This window comes from Impatiens glandulifera, chromosome 3 (assembly GCF_907164915.1).
Source record: "Impatiens glandulifera chromosome 3, dImpGla2.1, whole genome shotgun sequence".
In the NCBI taxonomy this organism is placed as follows: domain Eukaryota; kingdom Viridiplantae; phylum Streptophyta; class Magnoliopsida; order Ericales; family Balsaminaceae; genus Impatiens; species Impatiens glandulifera.
This window is the reverse complement of record NC_061864.1, coordinates 16,672,531-16,699,131: the sequence shown is the minus strand read 5'-3', so window position 1 is coordinate 16,699,131 and position 26,601 is coordinate 16,672,531. Positions and strand designations below refer to the sequence as shown.

The 26,601-nt window shown below is 28.8% G+C and overlaps 4 protein-coding genes across 4 annotated transcripts; 3 read left to right on the top strand and 1 right to left on the bottom strand.

Moving 5' to 3' along the window:
• Positions 1-1,680: 1,680 nt before the first annotated feature.
• Positions 1,681-2,007, top strand: LOC124929858. The gene has a single exon (XM_047470244.1). The coding sequence runs from the start codon at positions 1,681-1,683 to the stop codon at positions 2,005-2,007; it is 327 nt and encodes a 108-aa protein (XP_047326200.1).
• Positions 2,008-7,036: 5,029 nt separating this feature from the next.
• On the top strand, positions 7,037-8,489 carry LOC124932323. Its single transcript, XM_047472944.1, has 2 exons — positions 7,037-7,566; positions 7,665-8,489. Exons 1-2 carry the CDS (start codon positions 7,231-7,233, stop codon positions 8,376-8,378), a joined length of 1,050 nt encoding a protein of 349 aa, XP_047328900.1. The 5' UTR covers positions 7,037-7,230; the 3' UTR covers positions 8,379-8,489.
• Positions 8,490-8,883: 394 nt separating this feature from the next.
• LOC124931089 (40S ribosomal protein S11-like) lies at positions 8,884-10,270 on the bottom strand. The gene is made up of 6 exons (XM_047471478.1): positions 10,144-10,270; positions 10,017-10,057; positions 9,816-9,916; positions 9,484-9,628; positions 9,291-9,380; positions 8,884-9,191 (listed from the first exon to the last, which is right to left on the bottom strand). Exons 1-6 carry the CDS (start codon positions 10,153-10,155, stop codon positions 9,098-9,100), a joined length of 483 nt encoding a protein of 160 aa, XP_047327434.1. The 5' UTR covers positions 10,156-10,270; the 3' UTR covers positions 8,884-9,097.
• An 11,752-nt stretch (positions 10,271-22,022) lies between these two features.
• Positions 22,023-22,709, top strand: LOC124929857 (protein RGF1 INDUCIBLE TRANSCRIPTION FACTOR 1-like). The gene is made up of 2 exons (XM_047470243.1): positions 22,023-22,028; positions 22,161-22,709. The coding sequence occupies exons 1-2, from the start codon at positions 22,023-22,025 to the stop codon at positions 22,707-22,709; spliced, it is 555 nt and encodes a 184-aa protein (XP_047326199.1).
• The last annotated feature ends 3,892 nt before the right edge of the window (positions 22,710-26,601 follow it).

Below are 26,601 nucleotides of genomic sequence, written 5' to 3'. Positions count from 1 at the left end.
AAATGTAATAACCATATTAATTGTGAATTATGTTTTTGTCCAATTTATAACAAAACTTGTTTCCAAAAGCAATTACCACTCAAAACGTGTAACACCATATATAATCTTACTTAAGTTACATTGACCACTTTCTAATTTCTTAAGTCATGTATTTAATTTCAATTATTCTTCTTTTTTTAAGTTTAAAATTATTTTATTTGTTCCACTTCTTTTACGAAAGATAGTAAAATTGTGGGAAAAAATATTAGAAATAAAATCCCGACATAAATTGTAACGAGTTCTCTAATACATCAAATTAAATATTAAAAAATGTTTGAAAAGAATTATAAAACATGTATATATGGTAGAATTGTGTATAAGTTTGTAATTGTATGGTACACCATAATAATTTATTAAATTATATTTATAAATCTCATATCTATATATAATGATATTTAATGAAAGGTTGGTCCATTCTCATATATTTGAACATTTTTGTATGATCACCAGATAGATTCATTAAAAAATATATATTTATGTTGTAATCAAACATTCACATGTACTTCTCACATGTGAAGATGAAAATCATGTGTATTCTATTAAAAAATTATTAATTATTTGGATTTTTTTTAAAATAGTGTAAAAGTAAATGTATCATGCTCATTTAGTATATAATATCAAAAAATGTGTTTACCATATACACAAGTATAGTTATTAATATGAATAAAGTGTAATTTAATAATAATAATAATAATAATAATAATATCGATCAACTAATACAGTAATTTTAAATAAAAATAAATAAATAATTAAAATAGAGAATCCTGTACCAAATTAGTGGTTAATAATATCTTTGACAGCTATATTCTCTGAAATGATCATATTAAATTATTAATCACGGTTGTAAAGAACAATTGAAATAAAAGAAATGACTTGTCAGGTGGTCTTAATCATAATATATTGGAATAGTTGTCTTTTACTTATTATATTTTTTAAATGAAAGTTTTGTTTTACTTTTATTCTTAAAAATATATAATTATTTACTTTTACTAAATATTTTATGCAGCAGCATAGTGACAAAATTATTTTTAAAATAAAATAAAAACATATTTATTAAAGCCAAAATGATCATCATTATTTTCACTATAAACATTTTGTTTTGATATGTGTGATTCAGTCGGTGTGATTTATTTTCATAACTCCAGTTTATTTAGTTGGAGAAAGGAAATAGAGAAAAAAATTATTTAAACGCAAAATATGTTATTTTATAAATTAGTTTAGTTTATAAGTTGAATCAAAGATAATTAAAATATTATATATATATATATATATAAGGTAATGTATTAAATTTGATTCTTAATAAAATATGTTAATTCGGGCAATAAATTATTATTAGATAAAAAAAAAATCATTTTATTAGTCTAAGCAATAATTAAACCGGGCCGAAAATAAGTTAATTTTACGGAGGAATGAACCGGGGAGAAAAATAACCGTGGTAACACGTCTTGAAAGGGGGAAGCCTCCATGTGCCCGTATTAGGCGCTGTCGAACTTTAATCAGTGGTCCCCACACTGCCCGTCTGCCCGTTTCTCTCTCTATAAAATGACAATATTCTCTTTTCTCTCTCTCCACTCAAAACCGTTTTGCATATTTCACGCGCAGATCAGATCGATAGGAGGAGAAGGAAAGAGGGGAGGGCTAATGGCTACAGGGGCTGCCGGAGACGGCCTGATTCGTGGCTTCTTCGACGCATGCATCTCCGGTGCCGATGCCGGAATCCAACGCCGTCCTTATCACAAGAATTGCAGTTGTGCACTTCACAAATCTCGCGGACAATGTTCTCATTCCACCTCGGGAAATAACGTTTCCTATCCGATTCGTCGTACTTGGAGCGAAGGTTCCTTCACGCTTATGGCTGCTTCTTCTTCTGCTGCTGCTGCCTACGTATCGCCTGGATCTTCGCCTGCGACGAATTCCGTCGCCGATATTGCCGGAAAGACGTATCTATTTCCTTATAACGAAGAATAATAGTATAACTAGTTGAGATCAGATCTGATTGCAGTTGCTTAGTCGTCGACTATTCTTTTTTGTTTTTGTTCGTTGGTTGAGTTTTGAATTGCGATCGGAATGTTGAAAGATCAGTCAGGCGATGATGATGATGATTGATTGATTAAGATGAAATCTGGTTGGTGAAGAGATTTAGTAGTTGTGGATCTGATTGTTCTAGCTTACTACTTCTTTCTTTATCTGTGTGTTCTAATTGCTACGAATTCTTTGTAGAGTGAAAATGTAAATGTACTACCAATTGATTTGAGACCTGACAGTTGTTCATCAATCTTTTCATTTCGTTTATACATATATATATATTTACTTCTTGTAAGAGGATTTCATGGAGATTTAGTCTTTTAGATCGATCGATGAATTTGATAGAAATACACACAAGGCTTATGCAATCGATCACTTTGGGTTTCTATTTTAGTTTTACTATCATTTTTGAATATCCATCAATTTTGCACAGATATTTTAAAAATTAATAGCCTCTCTCTTCCACTTAAGAGCATTCTAGAATCATGACCAAATAAAAACATAAATTAATTATATATTTCTACTAAGGCTATGTTCAATTTGTTTTTATTTTTAAATCTATTTTTAATTAAATATCATTTCATCCCCTCTAATTAATAATTGTCAATTAATTGTTTAACCAAAATAGTATATTTCTGATTAATGATATCAATTAATTGTTGATGTTAAGAGATTAGATATTTTTTCTTTATAAATTATTTTTAAAAATATTAATATATAATGATCAAATATTTCTTTTTCTTTCTATAAAAATAGTAAAAGATATCCTATTATTTGTCAAAATTTTAATTTTAAACGTAGTTAACTTATTATCATCTTATATTTAAAAATAAATAAAATATTAATGTCACTAATTTAACTATCAAATATCAGCGAATTAAGAGTTTTCACCACCGAATTTCAAAGAATAAATAGTTAAAATCCATAATTAGCTAAAATTCGATAATTAAATTAGTGATATTGATGTTTTATTTATAAATGTCACGTGAATAATAAGTTACCGACATTTAAAATCGTTAAGACAAAATTTCATTTTCTATACCTTTAACCATAGTTTTTAAGCATGTCCTACCGTTCGGACCAGCAAACCCGGTGAACCGGTCGTCAAACCAATTGGGTGATGAAAAAAGCAGAAATGCAATCAACCCAGTTAAACCCGGTTTGCCGGTTGGTCCGAAAATCCAGCAGCCAGGTTAACCCGTCGGGTTTATTCTCTTTAACAAAAACTATTTTTTCTCACTTATCACTCTCTCGGTTCTCATTTCCTTGTTTTTTAGTTTCCAATAAGTTTACCTATTTCTAGTTCCATGTGGGTAAATTACCGATTTTAGTTTAGACACTAAGAACAAATTCTTTCATTCACCTCAAACTCCACATCCTACCTGAACTAGTTGATTCTGCTTTTACCATACTAATTCATTTACTCTATTTTATTTTAACTTATTTTAAGTTTTTATCATCATTTCTCGTCAAATTTTAACTTATTTTGAGGTTATACTCATATATAGTTGATGACAATAGTTTGATATTATTTTGAGGTTCATAGTGATTATTATGTCCGATGCTGCAACACTAATTTTGATTATTACTTTGACTATTATTATAAATAATTTGATTAAATTTTACTATTTTTATATTATTTTATTATTATATGAAACTCACTAATTGAACCGGTTGACCATTTTTACTCGGTTAATTACCGAGCCAAGTTATGTCTTTAACCATAAGAACCCTTTGACTTACACAAAATATATATATATATATATATATATATATATATATATATATATATATATATATATATATATTTGATTTATTGGAACAATAATATAACAACCTTGTTACCTAATATCAATTTTCAAATGAATTCTCTGGCCTCAATCAATCTCATGTTAGAAGTTATAAGTATAAATAGTAAAACCTCATAAATAATTTCCTACACAACTTTTAATCTAATTATTTAAGATAAAATTAGTTATAATGGGATGATTTTCGGTTTATTTATATGTAATAAATATAAATATTAAAATTCTTTAAGTTTCTTTTTATGGGATGTTTCCTGGAAAATGGTATGAATTTGAGCAGCCATTTGAAAAGGAAGTTAATATAACTCTCAACTGCCAACTCACACACACATCTCCTTAATTAGCCGTCATATGACAGATAGAAATCCACCCATTAATTAATTAATTAATTAATTCGCTGGCCAACTGCAATCCTATTTCCTAATAAATAAATTAACAAATTTATTATCTATGTGTTATTTGAAATAAAAGTATATAAAATAAGGTCAAATTTAGGAGAGTGGGACATTAATACGGGTTGGAATCGGGTAAACTCTTCTTCATTATTATGGCCGACCATTTCTTACCAGCATTACTCACGTGACCGTCCTATTGGTTCGGCAAAATTAATTCTAATTTACATTTGTTATTTCTAAATTTAGAAAAAACATTATTTGCAGGGGATCTTAGATTAGATATGATATTAAATGGAAATTAATCATCAAAATTAGGTGAAAATAACGTGGTTGGCCGATAAAGTGAATTATTAGATTTATAATACTTTAATACTATACATATTTATTTTGATGATCCAACAATACAAAATTATACATTCTTCATTCTACTTTTATATAATGATATAATTTTTGTAAATCTAGGTTAAATTAAAAATAATTATTTCAAACTATTATTTATTTGATTTGGTAGTCAGTTTCTTACCTTTCTTTCCACGATTTTGATAAAATTATAGTTGTTTTAGCCTTAAAGTGTATTAATCATTCATGAGATGGACTCCAAAATAGTAGTAATTTCATATTGTGGAATCTACAAAGCTAACAATTTTGTTGTCTACCATCAATCCAAAACAAACAAACGTATGAATCCAAAACATTTATCACTACTTTGTCTCACATAGCCAAGAAAACAAAATTCCTAGGTTGCCTCGCCCAAACACCATTTACAAGAATTTTTTTAAAAAAAAAACTTGTAATTCAATGAAGAATGTTTCCCAATTAGCTATATAAACAAACTATTCTATATCGAGAAACAAACTTATCCACTCACCTTCTCGCGATCGCTCAAAGGAAGGGGAGTGGAGAAAATTAATGGCTGAAACGATGCTTCGATTCCTGTCTAGTAACGGGAGTTGCTTATCCATCTTTGATATTGAGATCGAAAGAAGACCTTATCATAGGAATTGTTGTTGCGCACTTCACAACTTAAAAGTTGCATCTTCATTCACATCCTCGCGCTTCTTATGTTTCAACCGTAATACCATTTCTTTCCCTAAGAAACAAATGTGTCGTCAACGGTGTTGTTGTAAGCTTGCTGTGGAAATTATATCCTCGGATTCTTTTCATCGATCTTCTATTTCGTGCAATGATTCTATCTTAATTAGGCAATCATGAACAGGGAGGAAAGGACTTCTTGTATAGATTACAAATGTTTAGCTATTTAGTTGGTATATTGCCTTGTTTGAAAAACTTGGAATACAAAAATGATGTATTTTAGAAATATATATGGATGAGATTATGATTGGAATTAAAACTTAGATTCAAATACTTTATGTTATTTCTCTTCTAAATCTATAATATCCAAATATAAAACAAAAATTAAAAATCAATTCAAATGCACATATATATATTTGTACATGTGCCGATTAGGACTAGACTGGTACCGAACAATGCGACCACCTAGGGTCACCCAACCTCATTTGAAATATGTAAAATAAAACAAAATAAATAATTATAGATTTGAACCTAAAATATGTTATAGTAAGTCTAGTACTCATGGTCACTTTTTGGAGCATTTTGTATTTAGTGGTTCTGGTTTATTTTGATTAATTATTACTACAAATCACATGAATTGTAATATTTTGATTTGGGTTCTAATAATCAAATGTGACTGTACACCATGATATTCTCTATTTTAAAAGATTATTGTTGGCTAAATTGATGTTTGAGATTCAAATTTTAGTTGTTTTCATAAAATGAGAATTAAACTATCAAATGTGTTATAAGGTTCAAATTATTTTAGTTGTTTGAGAATTTTCTTAAATGAATAAAAACGTCTATTATCTTATTTTAATATATCATTTTTGTTATTTAAAGGCGTTTTTGTTTTGTTTTAAATTGAAAAATATTTTTAAGGATTACTTGAGTGTCTAAAGAAATGTGTAATATTCGAGGGAAAATTTGAATAAATATAGATTTTGTATTTATTTTTCAAAAACTTTTTAAACGACGTAACTTTGTGAAAGGTTTATTAATTTGGACGTATTTATATTTTAAATTGAGTAATTTTATAGTTGTACACGTTCAAAATTATCGAATACGATTTGAATACCTTAAACGATGTGATCCCCTCTTCTAACCTAGTGACACAAAAATATGGATCAAGGAACCCTAGATGCTGTCGGAGGGAAGGATATATCCCTAACCTCCTTATGTCCTAGGTTTGAGCCCGTGAGGCGACAAATTTCGTTCGCCCAATTAAATTAATTTAGTATGTTTATGGACTTTTGTTTAATTCGTGAGAATTAACCAATTTTAAAAGAGAAATGAAACCCAAAATTAAAAAATGTAATAATGTGTGAAATAATTGAAAATGTAGAGAATTGTTATATGTTTTTACAAATATGATAAATTAAGAAAAATGATAAAGTGAAAAGATAAATAATTTGATTGTAAGAAAATCTTAAATTATTAAAATTGTGAATTAAATCCTATATAACATAATTCAAAATTCTAGTTTTATTTAATAAAAACAACACGATTAGAATTCCAAATAACAATTTGGCTAATTAATATTTATAATATGTTTTAAAAGTAATAAAATTCAAAACTTTCAACATTAATAAATTTAATTTAATTTAATTTAAAATAATTCATTAAAATCATAAAAGGGAGAGAGTCAAATATAAATGGGTGTCATGTGTATGTGAGGAGAGAGATCCTCAACGGCTAGTTTCAAGTGACCGTTTGTAGAAATTCAAAATCCGAAACTAAGCATATGATATCTTCCAATCAATAGAGTTTTGTCTCACATTTATTTGATAATTCCATTTCAACTCCAACAATTTATCAGCAACATCAGATCTTTCTTTCTCTCTCGATCTGATATCAAAATAATTGATTAGCCTGAAACAATCAGAGAAAGAAATATGTATTCATCATCGTACACTCCGACGTATTACAACTCTCTACACGAATCCATCGCCTCTATCTGCAAATCCATCCTTCCTTTCTCCTTCAAGAAGAAACGTCTTCCCGCGATCATGGCTGCCGAACAACTTCTGGAGAAACAGCAATCTGACAACCTAAAATGGCAGCAGGATTCATTCCATCAGATCCTCAAGCTAATGGGTCTCGCCAAAGAAGGAATCGTCCCTGAATCAGACGTATCCGCCTTCCGGACCCATCTCCTTGAGACCCTTATCGCATCTCCGACCGATTATGAAATTCCGGCCATCTTGAAAGACAAGCTTCTGTTCTTGCAGGTGGGTAATTAGCTCAAAATCAGTTTATTGTTTTAGAAACAAAAAAAAATCAAATCTTTGAACGGTTTTTCTTCTTTTGTTTCACTGCTTGCTTACAGGAGCTTCTTTACGCGAAATCCATAACTGAGGATGAGTATCATTCTTCAAAGACGCCATTGTTGCAGAGGCTTGCAGCACAGGGAGCAGAGATTGATTCAAGAAGCGTAATCATGGCTGCACCAAAAGAAATTAAGGATGAGAATTGTCTTCTGAATCGACAGAAATCGAACTCAAAGGCTAAGTTTTTCGGTTTCAAATCGCCACAGAAGAAGAATTCGAAAGATAAGGATGGTGCAGAAGTTGTTGTTGACCCATCAAATTCTACTTCCAAGAACGAATTGGGTCTTTCTAAAGAAAACCCTTTTTGGAATATAACTTTAAATGAGACTCCATCTATTCTTATGGAGCCTGTGAAGGAAGAAGACATGGTGATTGAAGAACAGAAGGGAAAACAGCTGAAATCAGGAACTGAGAAAAGGAGATGGGGAATTAATGGATTCAAGAAATGGAAGAACCAAGAAGATGACAATGGCAGCGGGGAAAACAGTAATCCTAATATTTTTCCTTCTGGAGATCATCAAATGAAGTTTGCTCCTCCTCCTCCTCCACCAAGTTTGAAGTCGAAGAAGAATAAGAACACCAACCCTTTCTTACTGGATTTTGATGATGAAGGTAATCTACATGGAAATCCTAAGAAGAAGCTTGAGGAGGAAGAGGTTGATTATAATAACCCCTTCTGGTCTCCATCTAATGGTTCTTCAATTACAGGCTAATTTAATTTACTGCTTTTGTTTATTAATGGGTTGGGGAAAGTTTACATTACAACCAGCTCTAAACTATTTAAATTTTCTATTAAATAAGACAAGAGACATATTTAATTTTCATTGTGTTTTTTCCCTTAGATTAAAAGAATCACTATTATAATTAAGAAGTGATAAAACTCAAGAAACCAGACAATATATTGATTTATATGTTCTTACTCAAAAATCAATGTTGATCCCACAAAATTAAACTATAAGATGAAAAAAAGAACATTATAAATTTATGATTTTGACAAAAAAAAAAAATGTCAAATAGGTTAATTATTTAAGTTTAATCATAAAATGGGGGATTCAAAAAACTAGTGTTAAAGATACATACAATGGAGTAATGAAACAATGGGCTTAATAGTAAATAACCTTTTTTTATTAAATGGATTTGTAATTATGATTGTATCCAATGATCATTATCTTGATTAATGAAGCATTTAGATCTATAACATACAAATTTAAAGTAAATATGTAAGCATTTCAAATTTTGAATCTTCATCAATATAAAAATAGACACCAGCGCACAAATTTTCATAGTCAAAGATTGTCATTGTTCAACTCAAAACACTAATGGATCTTGAAATACAATGAAAGTACTCAGAACAAAAAACAAAACAAATAAAACATAACAATGAATCCACTGAAATGTTGAAAACTAAACAAACAAAGGGATAAAAAATAACTTAAATGGCAGCAAATGCTTTCTTTCCACCAACTCCAGAAGATCCAGCTGGTATCACTTTCAACACATTAAACCTAACTGTCTTTGAAATAGGCCTGAAAATTTACACACCCACCATTCATTCAATCAATCCTAAGCATTCAATGCAAACATAAAACGAAAACAAATCAAGGAATTTCAGTTAAAACACAAACCTGCACTGGCCAATGGTAACATGATCCCCTTCCTTAACACGGAAACATGGGGAAATATGAGCAGGGATATTCGAGTGTCTTTTTTCATACCTAACAATATCAATTCATCAAGCTTATCAATAATTAAGGATCATATCAACCAACACAAGGATAAAAACCTTACAACTGTGAACAATCAATCAATCAATCATACCTTTGGTATTTCTTGACATAGTGAAGATAATTACGACGAACAATAATCGTCCTGTTCATCTTAGCACTGTGACATGTTCCAGCAAGAATACGTCCCCTGATAGAGACAGTTCCAGTGAACGGGCATTTCTTGTCAATGTATGTCCCTGAATACAATTCAGAATAAAGATCTCACTTTTAAAAACAGACTTAGCATTTGATGTTGCCTACAAGTAAATGCAATGTCCTATTGTACAAATTTGAAGCTATCCAAAAAATTCATCAAAGATTTGGAATTTAAGACAACCATAACAAGATATATGCAATTACTATATAGAAATCTTCATTATGTACCTTCAATGGCTTCTCTTGGAGTCTTGAATCCAAGACCAACGCTCTTAAAGTAGCGATTCCCACCCTTTCCAGGCCTGTTTCCTTTCCCTGTTTTCTTCGAGCTAAAGGGCAAATGAACAACATAGAGAAATCAACAATTGCGGAAAAATAAAAAACAAGAAAACCCAGAAGAATGGAATTCATCATAATTCATATAAGTACCATAGAAAGACCTTGGGTTGCTTCAGAAAAGCCTTCTCCGTCTATAACAGAATAGAAAAGGAAAAGTAAGATCGAAGCAGAGAAGATCCACGTAGATATCTAGAAATAAAATATAAAGATATCAAACCTGTTCTGCCATTGTTGGAAGATGCTGAATGAATCTTCAAGGATTGAGAGAATGACTGAGGAACCGCCGGAGTCGATCAAATAGCAGAAACCCTAGTGGAAATTAACGCTTCTCTCATATAAATATGGTCAAATAGATTTGCGCCATTAGGCCCACTACGTTTCTTTAATTGTTAAGATAGGCCCAATTTGTTTTGTTCACAAGGCCCAATCAATTTAATTAATCGCGCATGATGAGGAAGATAACTCAAAGCCTGTATTGTATATGTTTATAGCAAAAGCCTAAACAACCTATAAATATATTTTATAAAATAATATTGAAAACTAAATTATATTTTTATAACTACACATTCAAAATCTAGAGTTTATTTAGAATTCTTATAGACAGTTTATAAATAATAAAATATTAATTTAAAAAATATTAGTTATATATTATTATTATTTATATATATAATTAAACATTTTATACATTAACCATTTTCAAAAACATATATATTAAATATAAAATTAATTAAAAATAACAGTAAGTTAATGACCCTATAAAAAAATTAAATTTATAAAATTAATTATATTAATTTATTTATTTGAATAAATAAAAAAAAAATTATAAATATAAATTTATTATTTTTAATGTAAAATCGTAAAATCTTACTATCCTAAATATAAGATCGTAAGAGTTTAATTATTTAAAAATTTATTTAAAATCAAATTTGTTAACCTTCGATTTTAAAAGTTAAATATATTTTCCAAGACTTGTTCTAAAACCTAATGGACAAATAATTATTTTGTATTGATGATATTAATATTTTGATCTTGAAATGAGAGCTAAATATGGTGGTATTTGTTTTTTAGTTTAAAAAGTTAATATAAACTATTACATAATTTCATCTCAATTTTTAAAAGTGCGGAATCAACTGGTTTTACACACCGCCATAACAACAATCGGAATAATAATTCGAGAGTTTTTAATATAACTTGAGAAAAAATTTGAACACATTTATCTCTATTGTACATCATTACACCTAAACTATCGTAGTTAATTAAAAAATACTTCGTTAAAGTGGATGAAAAAAAATATAATTATCATAGGAAGATATTTATATTGTATTTATCATTTTTTTATAATTATATCCCACAAATATTTATATATTTTTAATTCAGTAGTAATATTTTTCTTAAATAGTCATTTTCATGGTTGCCAAAATGACTAATAAATTCTAAATGCATGAATGAGTGGACTACTCATATTCCCTCTCCATTAATTAATAAGGGAGAAATACGAATTAGGTGGGTCCAGCCCCATCTTGTGGGCCAGAGTCCACTTGCAACAACAATGAAATGGGCTCTATTTCAAAAAAAATATGAAATCACAACGTGAAAGCATGTGCCCAGAATTTAAGAAGCCAGTTTTACAATAAAAAGATTGAATATGGGGAGAAAAGTAAAGATTTCTTGCTTTTCTTTTATCCGATATTGAATTAAGTTTCGGATTGAGTTTATTGGAATAAACTTATTTCGTATAGAAAATTGAAAATTGAGTTTTTTTTTTAAAAGGGTACATATAATATAAAATTATTTTTAATAAAAAAATAAAGGGTATATTAATATATATATATATATATATATATATATATATATATATATATATATATATATATATATTTGTTAGAAAATATCATAAAAAAAAAAAACCGAACTAGACATATATACATACAATAAGGAAGTACAATAATAGAAAAGTAATAATAAATTTTAGGTTTTACTAATGAGTAGTCACTTTAGTGTGGTTATGATCATCAAATCAAATCAAACATTTAATTAGTAATGAATATCATTACATCATCATCATGCATGATCATTGGCTAGCTTAATTAATTATAACAATATATGAACAAAATGTTTGTAAAACAACCCTAAAAGCTTGCTGCTTTCCCGTAATGGTGCAGGCCCAACTTTTGAGGAACCCTAAAAATATCATCAATTGTGAATTGGAGTCTTCCTCCTAGCAGATGTATAATCCATCCCAGCTATGTCCAATACATCCGGATAGTGCTCCGGCAATGACTTCACTGAAAACTTCTCTCTCCTACCTTCCATATGTTGTTACACTTGATCAATTAAAGATTTGATTTTTTTGAAAAATATACTCAATTATTAATATATTACATGAATTAATGATAAACTTAATATTTGTTGTACCTGAAGAAGAAGAGAGATCATGATGATAATTGCTTGATATTCTTCTGTTCAATGTCACCTGTTCCTTCATTAATAGTTTCACGAGTTAATTAGTTCCCCTTAATGAATTGTAAATATACCAACAACAATAAATGCTCATTTGAAGAGAGAGAAATAGTTGCTTTTAATGAAAAAAATATTGTTTTCTGGACCTTCTCATAGCCTTGTGATGGTGTAAATTCCTCGGGCAATAGTCGCGCACCTGAATGTCATGACCAAATAATTAGTAATAAGAAGATTCATTGATTTATTTTTGTTGGGTTTTCATCGTTTTTTCATTATTGAAATGTTTTGTATGTTCAAAAAAAAAAAAAATCAAGAACTTGAGAGAGAGATGTTTAATTTACATACCTTGAGCCTCAAACACGAGAATGGTGGAGAGAAGCAGAAAAGAGATGAAGAAAGAATTAGGGTTCATATCTGAGATTTAATTAATAATCGGAGACAAGAATTTGAGGACTAGGGTTTAGTGTTATGTTTCAATATTTCTCTCTCTTTTAGAAAACTATCAAGATTTACTCTCAAGAAGGGAAAAGGGGATTGTCTTCTTATATATGCTTTTACATTGACGTGTAGCTATGGCATGTACCTAGCCGTAGGCCCATATCTAAGTGTTTGAAGATGGGCACTTTCACCCTTATAAAACATTATTTTGTAACTACTCAATTTTAGATAACATTTTCTCCACTTAAAAACACTCATTTTTATGTATTTGGATACATTTATAGGTATAAATGTTGTTTAAAAACTAAGGGTCGATCGATCGGTAGTGGTTTTGTAAATAGCATGTAGATTATTTAAAAGATTAAGATTTTTTTTGTGATTTTGAGGAAGTGATGTTTTCTTATTTTTGGTAAAATGACTTAGCTATTAATATAGAATGATAAAATAAATTTGATTTTAAAAAATGGGAAGTATTTTAGTTAATGAATTGAAGGTTAGATGAGAGATGAACTAATGTTTAATTAAGTTTAAATTATTTAAAAAAATCTCAAAAGATTGTGCATATGTATTTGAAAACGAATCCAGATATTGAATCAAAAAATTCAGAGATTAAATAAGATATTAAATTTAAAAGCAAAACTAAATTATTTCTAGATCGAGACTTAAATATAATATTTGAATATATTGAGTTTTAAAATTTCCATGGGCAACCCTTTGCGTTGTGTCGCGTCGCGTCTCTATTGCAGAACATGATCATGGTTTGCGAATTTCTTTGAAGTTTGGATTACAATAGTATCACAATTAAATTTGACCTATTATTTTCTGGTGGGACTTGGGAGTATCTTAGTTTCTAAATACATTTATCAATGACACTGTGGAAAGTAGTGGAATATATAGGAGTATATGAAAAAGACAATATTTTGGAAATGACATTTGAAAATGAATAACTACACCTAATTTCTTATAAATTGCCCCACCCCCAAAGGACACGGTGTCCCCTTCGGAGGGTACCCGGGCTAATTAATGGCCACAAACCCTTAATTATTATTTATTATCATCAAGTTTTTCAAATGGGATGTACAGTGTTACTGTTGGTTGGTTGGTTGCCCACCTTCTGTTTGAGTCGTGTTGTATGGTGGTCATTTATCCCTCCACTATTGGTTTGTTCAAAAGTCCAATCCATTGGAGTTACAATTCAAAAGAAACTCGTGCATATCAAAAACTACGATATATCAATCTCGTCTTGCATGGTCTAACCAACAATTTCATATAATCCGATAGTAGTTAGACAAAATCAACATGTGCGGTATTCATTCAACAAATAAAATCAATCTCAAAATTACTAGCATATATATTAATAAATGAAATTACTTCAATAATTCAATTCATTAAGAAAGGCAATCTTCAATCTCAAATATGCTTGCTAATATTTTTTATTTTTTTAGTTATTTTTTTCAGCATACAAATCAAGCAAAAGTAATTTTTAATTTTGACCTACTAGGACATTTTTTCATTTATACAAAGTTCGTGATACAATGGTGAAATATTTAAACCAAAGTTGTTACTAATGGGTTAATTAAATAGTTAAATATGAAAATAATTGTCATTAAGAACAATCTAAGTTCTATTAATTTGCTAAAAGACAGTATATAGATAAATACCCATCTCCTAGCAAACAAAAGAAAATTCAATTGTGTGTGGTAAAAATAATTTTATTTTATTTTTTTAGAAAAGAAAATATTTGGTTATCTAGCTATATGCTAGTTAGGATGTCTTTTTGTTAGGCCTGTAAATAGGAGGGATTTGGCCCATCTTGTTTCAATGATTTCACATCTTGTCAAGTGATTGATCATAGGCAGCCAAATATTGTTTGTTTCCTTTCAAAATTATTTGTTCAATTCTCAAGTTTGTGAATAGTAAAGTTGAAATAATAACATTTTCAATAATATTTAAAAACAGAATGAAACTAACATATATATGAGACTCGAAAACAAGGAAATAGAAATTCTATTGCAGAATTCTTTTATTAAAAAGAAAAGTTTTTCAAATAACTCATCTTTTTTTAGTTGTCAATTGTATAATAAAATTATTTATTAAAATATCAAAAATACACTTTTTTATTATGTATTAATATATTTTAATAATTTGTTTGATCTATTTTTTTTTTTTAACTTACATATCACAATTGAAATATATTTATTAAAATTATTATGTATTAATATATATTTTTAAATGATCTTAGAGCTTTTTTATGTTGATTTTTTTTTGGGATTTTGTTTGAACAAAATCTTAAAAAACTCACGCCTGGTTCGATTTTGGGTTATTTAATTAAACAAAAAAAATTAAACATCACTTCACTTCACTCCCCTTCAATTCATTAAATAAATCGTTTCATTTACTAAAATACTAAAATATCTTTAATTTTAAATTATTATTATTATTTATTTTATTTATATATCAATACCTTTAAATCTTTTTATAAAAAAATATCATAATCTTCTCAAAATCATCATCGATCATCGGGTTTTTTTTTCCTGTCACAAAGGCTCAATTAACCAATATGAACTAACTTTTTTATTTAATAAAGGGAGCTAGCATGACCAAGACTATTAAAATCTCGAGTTGTCTCTTAAAATCTTACGATTTTACAATTTCATCGAAGATTAGCAAATCTGATTTTAAGTAAAGTCTTAAATAGGTAAATTTTTACGATTTTAAATTTACGTTAATAAGATTTTACGATTTTATGATTTTATAAATAATTTTGATTTTACGATTTTATACGAATTTACGTTTAAAAAAATTATATTTAAAAATAAATAAAGTTATTTTTTATTTAAATAAATTAATTAATATAATTAATTTTGTAAATATAATTTTTTTATAGTATTATTTTTTTATTATTATTTTTAATTAATTTTATATTTAAATATATATTTTTTAAATTAGTTAGGTATAAAATACTTAATTATACATATAAATAATAATAATATATAACTGTTATTTTATAAAATTAAATTTTTGCGATTTAAGTAAACTCTAGATTTTACGAGTTTAGAATTGGTAAACGATTTTACGTAAACTCTTAATTTTGACCGCCTTAAATATGACACTCTCACAACCATGCATGATCCCTTTTAAACTCAAAACACTCCCCCACCAATATAAACAACTCAAAAAATGGGATATAAAGTTTTGCAAGTGGAGGATAGATCCCATACATCCTCCCCAAAATGGAAAGAAATAGTATTTGCCACGTTCATCAAGGATGGGAGGACCCACAACCGCGCGACTTGTCTGATCCGAACATGATCAAATTAAATGCTGACGGCGACGGACGAACGACGGACCGTTTCGCCGCCATATATGGCGACGTTTAGTTGCCTTAGATCTTAGGTTCAAAGTTTTTGATCAACTTGCCACAAGTAATAATTAATGAGGGCAACAAGAAAAGACATATATGTCGATTGATCATTAATGGTCCAGGATACTTGTCTCCTTCAATTCATTGGATTCCGACGCCAATTTCCTAGCCATTGGCCCGAAGTAAGTCAATTACGTACTTATAATTACTCTCTATTGGAACTTGTTTGATTTTGGAGCTTGTTCATTAAGAATTTGTTTAAAAAGTATTGTCGGGAGCTGATTATTCGTAGAAGATATATGTTTTTTTAAATAAAGAGTATTTTAATATTTTTAATTAATGAATTGTGTTATGTGAACGATGATAGTGAATGAAGTGATGTTTGAATTAAAGAAAGAATAAGGTGATTTTTTTTAATTATTATTTTTATCACATTAATATGATTTTAAATTGTTAATTAAAATTAAAAATCACTTAAATTATTAATTAAAATAACATACTCATATTTTATTTTTATTTGATTTAATTTTAAATACTAAAAAATGATTTTTTTTCCGATAAAACACATAAATCCTGAAAACTCCAAGATCAAACAAGCTCTTGATGTCGCTTTCATTTATAAAAAATTGTAAAAAGCAATAAATATTGACAGTATCAATTCACATTTATGAATTTTAATACTTGATCATATTATTTCTCTCCTCTAAGGTCTGAGGGCTTAGTTCTATATTATTTTTTAGAATTTTTTGGAAAAATAGGTTATTTGAGTATTTATATATATATTTTTTTAAGATAAAGTAAGTGATTTGATGATTATAATGATAATAATGTAATAGAGATAGAATTTATAAAAACTAGATAAAATCTCGAAAAAATCTACATAAAAGGAGCTCTATGAAGTTTTTTTTTTTTGCTATTGTGACAACAATTTGCTAAGCATGTGGTTGATGTATAGTATTTGGGACCCTTGTGTTTTGCATAATGTTGAAATAAATAATATTGGTGATGATGTGAAAAGGCTATTGTTGTGTTCATACTCAACTCTGATGCGAAAAAGTTGCAGATAACTAACTAGCTAGCTAGGCCATTATTTGTTGTCACACACACCATACACATAAGTTAAACAAAAAAAGATCATTTGCTCACCGACTGTCTTTCGTGATACTAACTGAAACACAATAAAATAACGACTCTGACCTGAAATTTAATCTGAATATAGAGGCACACAAGAATATGGCCAACACAATTCGATTGAACTTTAGGTGAATAACAAAAATAACATTACGACATCTAAAAACGGCATATTAGACTGGCTGAATTTGGCTGAAATCTGAAGGGGAACATTTTCTTGGTTGTTACCTCCGATCAAGTTTTCAAGGGATATCGAATGACTAAATCGACGATAAACATATATGATCATGATATGTCACCAATATTTGATAAGTTTTACAAATTGGATTTAATATTTTGGATCCATCTATGGATTTGTTTTGGACCCGTCCGAAATCTCACGAGAAACAATTAAGTTAATTGATTGATTTAATATTATTTTTTTCAATGATGTTAGTCAAATAGATAAAAGAGTGTATTATTGAATCAAGTTTACAAGTTCATGGGTAAATTGATGCAAGACAAAACATTGGGTTAAAAATTACTATTGTGTAAGAATTCAAAATAATATTTTCCGTTATAATATAATAGTATTTTACTTAATAAAAAAAATAATTGAGTTTAATTAAAAACATGTATTAGGTTTATAAGCTCGATTTACCTCGATTACTTAATAAATTATTACAATAATTTTAGAAAATAAATTATCATATATAAATAAAACTAAGCATACCCGAGCGTTTAGTAAATAAACTGGCTAATAACTAAGTTAAAACGATTACGCATATAAAATTCATTACACGTTAGAGGTTTGAATAAATTGAATACTATTAATTGTATCCAAGCATTTATCAAATAAGTAAGTTCAAGTAGACATTTTTTTGAAATATTATCCATATAACAAATAATTGAAATTTGTTGAAGCAAAATAAACTAAACATGACATGATATATGATATGACATGACATTATAAAATATAAAAATTATAAATCCATTAAAAACTAGAAATTAACTAGCACAAGTAGTTTTCCAAAATAATCTTATCTTAATACAAGTCATATTATTGTGCAGGACATAAACGTGTGTGTGGACTGACTTTATTGTACTTAATTTTATAATAAATAAAGAGCTTGTAAATGATAAGATTTGACCTTATACATTTAGAATGATATTTGTAGTATTTTATCACAAATTTTGTTAAGAATTAAGATGTTATAATTATAAAACTGATTGATTTTTTCACGTTTAACATAAAGTTGTTTTCTAGGTCATTATACAGATTAATTTCTAGGTGAATTTTTAACTATATATTATCAAGACTATTTTTTATGTTTTTTTTTTTGCTTCATTTGATATAAATTATTTTTTTGGGTTATTATTATTATTTAATTGTGTTAAAAACGTGTGGCAATATATGTCCTCATCCTGATTAGTATTTGACCAAAGGCTTTTCCAGGCGTTAAGCGCAGCTAAATATTTACAAACCACAGAATAAGCGTCGGTAAAGTAAAAGCAGTTAAATTAGCGTTGCGACGTGTATACATCAAGCGCCGCCAAATTTAGGAACGCTTGCTCTTGACTATTTTAGTAACTTTTAACTATATTTGACTAAATATGATGTTTGTTATTTAACTATGCTTTATAATACAAATTTTAAATACTGATAATATTAAATTTTAGTTATATTTTAATTTATTTGATTTGATCAAATGTTGACAAACGAACTGAAATTGAGAGAAATTAATATAATATTACGACTAAAATTCTCTGTACATTATATTTTATCATATATTTAATTTTTAAAACTAAATAAGAAATAATTGAATTAAGCAAATGTAAAGAGCTTATATATATATATATAAACTATTGAAACTACAACTAATAAACAACATAATCATATAACTATATTAGGACCTACAATTTATTATCCTGCACGAAATACGATCCAAATCGAACACGAAAAAAATCAGATTTGGATAATGTAGTTTTGGGTTCGGGTCTAAAATATGTCGACTTAACCTGATTAATAAAAATGTCAAATCGGGTCGACATTAGATGACCCAATATAGAAACTTAAATTCTATTATAATTTTTTTTAAAGTGATTTTGTGTTGCCTTTTCTATTTACTCATTCTCACTCACAAATTTGAAATCTTCTTTGCGTTTCAACTAGATTCCTTATTTCTGCTCCAACTTTCAGTCCGTTGTCTCGTGGCTTCCTCTCTCTCACTCATTTTCAGTTCTTGCAGCGTCGTTACTCACTGTGCAACAGTCAGCCCATCCTAAGCCATCAAAGTTGCTTGTAGCAGTTAGCGTTATTATCAAAGTCGTATTTATTTTTTCAGTTCAACTTGTCAGCGAATTTGTGATTTAGTTTTATTGATCTTTTGTACTGATATCATTTTAATCTAAAATAAAGATGTGATATTAATTATATCAGATTGAGTTCTAGTTGAGTTCGATTAATCATGTCAAATTCAAATCATTTATAAATAAACATATTAGATTCAAGTTAGAGATTTTTACACAAATTACTAAGAATATCAGGTTTAGTATCGCTCAACCTTTCAACCCGACTTAAATTGTCATCCCTATTAAAAAGAAAGATAAAAAGATAAAAAGGTTAATATCTCATTCTCGATTTTTTAAAAAAATGGTATAGTCCTCTAAATAATTAATAATTTTTCATTCAAAAAGAAAATGAAAAAAAAGTGATTAGAAATAATAGAAAAGAATGAAAACTATTCATATTAATTAATTACTTAGAAAATATGCATGGTTTATGAGACCAAAAAACATGGGAATGAATGGAGCTATATAGTTAATGAGTTGTATGTTATTAGTGCCCAAATAATTAAGGGTAATCATGAATTAATTAGTAATTAATAAGCAATAAATCTAGATGAGCTAAATGAATTAATATATATAATTAGTGGAGTTGGTTGAGCCAGTTGTGCTGCCATGTTTGCTAGCTTATCTTAGAGCTGATTTTCCTCTTGACTGTCTTTCCTTTTTCTCACCAGTTCATTTATTCGATACAAGTAACAAGCAATTTGTTTCTTAATAAATAATTAAAAAAAACTCTCAAACTACATAAAAGGTAAACTAGTAATGAAACATTTTCGTAAAAGAAAGACATAGAGAATCAATCTAGACAATGTCCTAGAATTTTGCGACTTTATTAGGTAAGCAAAATTCAGATAAATATGTTAAACCTATCAATAGTAAAATGAATGTATCATTTAAAAATTAAATTAGTGTATTATAAAAATCACAAGCACTGAAGTTTGTTTTTCTTTCGATTAGAAAATTTTATTTAGCACTACAATGTTTGTTAGATTGTCCCCAAAAAAATATGGAGATGTCTAGTCTAAGTGTTATGTTTTATGTGTCCTTTTTAAACATAAAAAAATATCAATAATCATGAAAAGATGAATTTATTTATTTAGACTTTAGAGTTCTTAAGCCAATGAGATTAAATAAATATTTAATTGTGACAATAATATGACTAATTTGGAGGCATGGGAACAGCGCCCACGTTTTCCCAAAACAAACAATATATATATTATCAGTATTGTACATAAATATATTGGTCCTATTTATTATTATTTTTGGTCATACCCTAATATGTTCTACCTATTTATTTAATTTTATTTTTAAATTTAAAAAGTTAGTATGATTTTCAAATAATTCTGAGTCGGTTTGATTCGAATGTCCATGATAAAGTTCAAATAATTTTTAGCCATGTCTTATAACCATTTGATATGATAATTTGTCGTATTTCAACTATTGTATCTAATTACATCTTTAATTGTATTAATTGCAATGATTGCACTTGAAAATTTTGTTATAATGCAGATTTGTGCAAATTTTCACTAAATGTGGTGTTTAAAAATAAAAACGAAAATGAAGTTATATATATTTATAATTAATTGACCAGATGTGAATACTCAAACCCATATACTTGAAAATACTTTTTGTTTTTTTTGTTTTATCACTAATTACAAGTCTCCACTAATGAAAATTAGCATATTAGTTGAGTATATATATATATATCCTCTTATGTTACTTTGCTTGTATTTGAATGTAATCTTGTAATTTCTTTGATTTTGCTTCATTTTTTCCAGGAAAATTCATATATATGGGGTGAGTTAGAAAAAATAAATGTTGAGAATCCATGGCCAAGGAACAAAACATATTGGAAAGAACGATCTCTTCTATCTAGGGGATTCTCACGACATCCGAGGAAGAGACAGTAGTGAAATATATATGAACGATTCGATCTATAATAACAATATATATCTTGCCTTGATCAGAGAACTCCAAGTTGTAGCCTGAGGTTGATCTCAACAATACCTTGAGAATATAAAAAAATGAAAAGTGAAGTTCACATCTAATATAAGGTCATAATTAAGATCTTAATTTGAGTACAAGTGTTTTAAGAAATCTTGAGATAGATTATTAAAGATGTCACGCTTCTATTTATGCTCAATGATTTTGTATTTGTCGCTTACTTTTTCTATGTTATTCCTTTGTTTCTCTTTTTGAGATTTTATTTCTTAAACTATTTTGATAGAAAAATGAATAAATATTAATTATATATATACCCTTTACTCACTTGTGACCCTCCATAAATACTACTCCTATCTTCAACACTAAATCCTCCCTTCTTTTTTCTCAACTCCATCTCTCAAACTTGGTTAATTTACTCATTGTCTATCATCATGCAGGTAACTCCACTCTCTATTTCCTTATTGACTTTTGTTCTAACTATTACTATAGTCATAACTTGTATTGAACAACTTTTGTTGGTTTTTCAAAGTAATTTTTGATTGACAATTCCAATTTCAATTATGGTTTAGGGAATTGAGAAGCCAGCATGGTTAGAAGGCCTATACACGCACCAATTCTTCGTGCCATGCTCAATTCACGATAGGTCAAAGAAGAACGAAAAGAATGTATTTTGCTTAGATTGTTGCACCACAATTTGCCCTCATTGCGTCCCTTTCCATCGCTTTCATCGGCTCCTTCAAGTACGCAGATACGTATACCACGATGTGGTAAGACTAGAAGATCTCGAGAAGCTCATAGATTGTTCAAACGTTCAAGCCTACACAATCAACAGTTCCAAAGTGGTGTTCATCAAGAAAAGACCTCAAAATAGACAATTTAAAGGGTCTAACAATTTCTGTACCTCTTGTGATAGAACTCTTCAAGAGCCTTTTATTCATTGCTCACTTGGATGCAAGATTGATTTTCTTCTAAAACATTATGAAGATCTCACGCCGTATCTAAGACCATGCCAGACGCTTCGACTCGGCCCTGATTTCTTTGTGCCTCAAGAAACGGGAGAATATTATTACATAAGTGGTAGAAGGAAAGGAATCCCACATAGGTCACCCTTGTGTTAGTTCCAAAAGACAAGTTGGATATTTGATATTAGTTATTGATGATCAATATCATCTCTTTGACTGATGATTCATCATTCAACTTCTACTCTGAGATTTTGGTGTTAGTTTAATAAGTTGGTCGGGGGCTTTCTCTTAATGGTATCACGTGATTTCTAATTCCAAGATATGGCTATATGTACTATATGTAGTTTCTTTTTGTCTCTTCTTATCTTATATGCCCATTTTTTAAGTTCATTCTTCTTTAAAAAATAATAAAAATGGTACGGAGAGTATCTTTTTCCTTTTTTCAACAAAAGTGTCGTTTTTTTCATTACATGACTTAGCTATGTGAAAAACAGAAATTAAAACCTATAAATTAACCAGCCATAACATGTTATGTTTGAATGTGCGTGTGAATGATTTTGGATGTATTTGTGTTGGATGTTTGTTTGGATTTAATGACTTAAACTTTGTTTAATATGTAGAAATGCGAGTTATTTGAATTTTGGAGATATATAATTATAAGGGTTCCAAAGAACAAATTATTATCGTTGTACTTAAACGACAAGTTATTAATAAATAAATATAATATTTATGTTTTTTGAAAAACAAATTTGTGACTAATAGTCATATTTTAATCTTTTTGAGTTTTAGTAGATCGGACTACATGAGATATTTCTTTATTGTTTCGATTGCGAATAGAATGTTAGGCAAAGATAAGAGTTTTTTTGAGACGACGAGAAAAACTTTTGAACTTCAAATGTGTATAATTAAGGTTGTTATATATGCTCAAAATTTAATGAGTATTTTGGATGAGGTCCATGTTTTTTTTTGTTTAACGTGGATTTGTAAAGAAGAAGATCCTAATTTTTAAGTTGAAATCTCATTGTTTAGGTTATATTCAAAGAAAATATCTCTCATTAGTCTATTTAATTAGAATATATATATAAAATCTATGAGGCCAATTAATTAATGTTCATTATAGATGTGACTTGAGGATTTTTTTTTTTTAGAAAACCAAAAAATAGAATATATCGGAGCTAGTGCCTGTCCTAAAATTTAAAGTGTCCTAAACAAAAAAATAAATGTACTTTTATTTTATTTTATAAGCATCAATTAAAATATAATAATTTTGTATTATAATTAGAAAATATATCACTGTATTTAATTAAATGTTAGGTTAATATATATTGTTATTCAAATTTCAAAGTCTTAGGCGCAGTCTAGCTGACCTTGATTAGAGCCAAAGAAAGCTTTTACCGGCACTCATAAGCGCCACTAGTAACACTTAAATTGTTTTTACGTTTTTTGGGCCTTGGGCAAATGATATTCATACCGGCGCTTATACATGAACCGTCGGTATTTAATATTTAAACAGCCAATTTAAAATTTAGCAGCACTTTTAATTGGTTTAAAACATTGTAATATTAAAATATATAAATAAAATAAAAACTGGTTATAATCAAGATAAAAATTTAACACCAAACATACATTATTTTTTAATCATTATCAACTTACATATACTTGTTTTATATAATTTAATATTAACAATTAAATTTTATATTATAAAAAAATAAAAACACATTTCATTATAACTGATTTTTTAATTATGTTTGTTAGATAAATTCAGACCGGTTCAAATAAACCTAACTTAAACAAATTTCTCATGCAGGAACAAGGAACCGGACCGGATGAACAAAAGAAAACCAACTGAAGAAACCGAACCGGTCAAGCTACCAAACCGATCAAGTGTATTCGGAACGTGACCGCACAAAGGAAGGATCGGCCAAAGCTCAAAACCGGAACCATCAAACAGCCGATCATCCACAAGACAAGAACAACCGGAAGAAGTCCGATTACTTCACTATCAAAAGACATTCGGCCAAGTCAAATGACCGACCAGTACAAGAAGACATTTCGGGTATCTGTTGAGAACGATACCAAAGGAACAGTCTGAATACTTCCATATTCATGCAAGTTTGAGGAAAGACTGTAGGCTGCAGAAGACAGTACTACCGGATCTTTCCACTTCGGGATAAGACAGAAAGGAAATCTTCCAAGTACAGACAACTGTTCAACAGACAGTGCCTACATCAAGTAAAAGACAAACCCGGCAGGTCTGTCTTACACACCGGAAGAACAGACTGCAAAGTCTGCAGAGTTGACCGCCAGGTCTGTAAAGATGACCGCCAGGTCTGTAAAGATGACTGCCAGGTCTGTATCACTGAACCTCTGCTCAGCCAATCAGATTCAAGGAAGTGAAATATGACCGTTGACATATTTCACCTATAAAAGGAGCAGCTGAAGAGGAGTAAATGTGGACACAAGATAAGATAAATTAAGTGTGTTTTTCTCTATACAAGATTGAGAGCTTAAGTGTGATTACAATTTCGGTGTAAATTGTACGGGTGTTATCGAGCAGGAAATAAGTCTCGATCGGATTGTATTTGTATTCCTTAGTGAATATCCTTCTCGCGGTTTCGAGAGGAAGGGGTGACGTAGGAGTTTTATCTCCGAACATCCATAAAATCTGTTGTGTTATTTACTTTCTGCAGGCTTCATAATATAACCGAATAACTTAACAATACCGCTCCAAACCGAATCCATATCAACCATACCGAATATCCAGATTGCCGAAACCGACCCTCCATCTCCAAATCCTCATCATCCGAAGCCGACCTTACCTATCATACAAGCATACCGCTTCAACCTGAAAGCAAACCTCTTCCGCACTTGAACCTAGTTCAAGGGTTTGTGACATGTTGTGTAGTATTGAAACCCCGGTGTTAATCTCTAACCGGATTAACCACCACCCTACGAGTAAGAACCGCTAACCGGTCCAACCCCCGATCCACCAGCGGCGACCTAGATCCTAACAATGTTAATGAGGTATTGCTTTTGAAAATAACTAAAATTGAAGTTTGAAAGAAAATAATGTTATTAAATACATAAATATATATATATATATATAATTAAGTTATTTCAAAATATTATTTCATTTAAATCAATTTTAAAATAATTAAGATACTTAAACCAGAAAAAAAATTTAAAACAAAATTTTTAGTGTTTTTTTGTTTAAAACTGATTCCAGCTTGGATCAAGTTTATTATGCATATATCATTGAAAATTGATTATTTTTCACAATTTCTTGAATTAGACTAATATGATCCTTTCTCCATCTTCACACAAACAAAGTCATTTTACTAGCATGTTGTTTAAAATATATATTATTATATTAACTTTCTTGGAAAATGTCTAGATTGCAGTTTCTCAACATATTCCTAGAAGATTACAACCAAATATTAAACACAGCATCCTTGACACATAGCTACAATCAAGTCATATTAGCTTATTCAAAATATTTAAAGCAAAGTTTAGTTGATTATAAGGACTTAGTTTCATTCGGTTTAAGTCGCGACTGTGAATAATATTAGCTAATAAATTATCGCGTATAAATAAAACAACCATATACATGAATGTTTAACAAATAAGATGGATAATCTGAAACAAATAAAATATATGATTGAATGAATGATTCATAGACGATTTTTGTTCTTTTCTTTTTTCAATGTCTCCTAAAAATGATTTATGGAAGTTGAAAATTCCTAAATATCAACTTGTAATATCATATAATGTATATATGTGTGTGAAGTTTTGGGGGCAAGTGCACAAACTAGCGTCGGGATGCTTTTGTTTTATGTATTTGGCGACGCTAAATTGCGACGGTATAAATTAAAACTTGTGTCTTTATATTAAACCTCAATAACCTTCTCAAAATAAAGAGTGTGGCATACATTATTGAAAATCTAGATTAATTATAAATCTTTGTATAGAAAAGAAGAGGAATTAACATCCCTCATATAACAAATTAAAGAATATGGAAAGAATGAGATTATCAATAAATAATATCTCC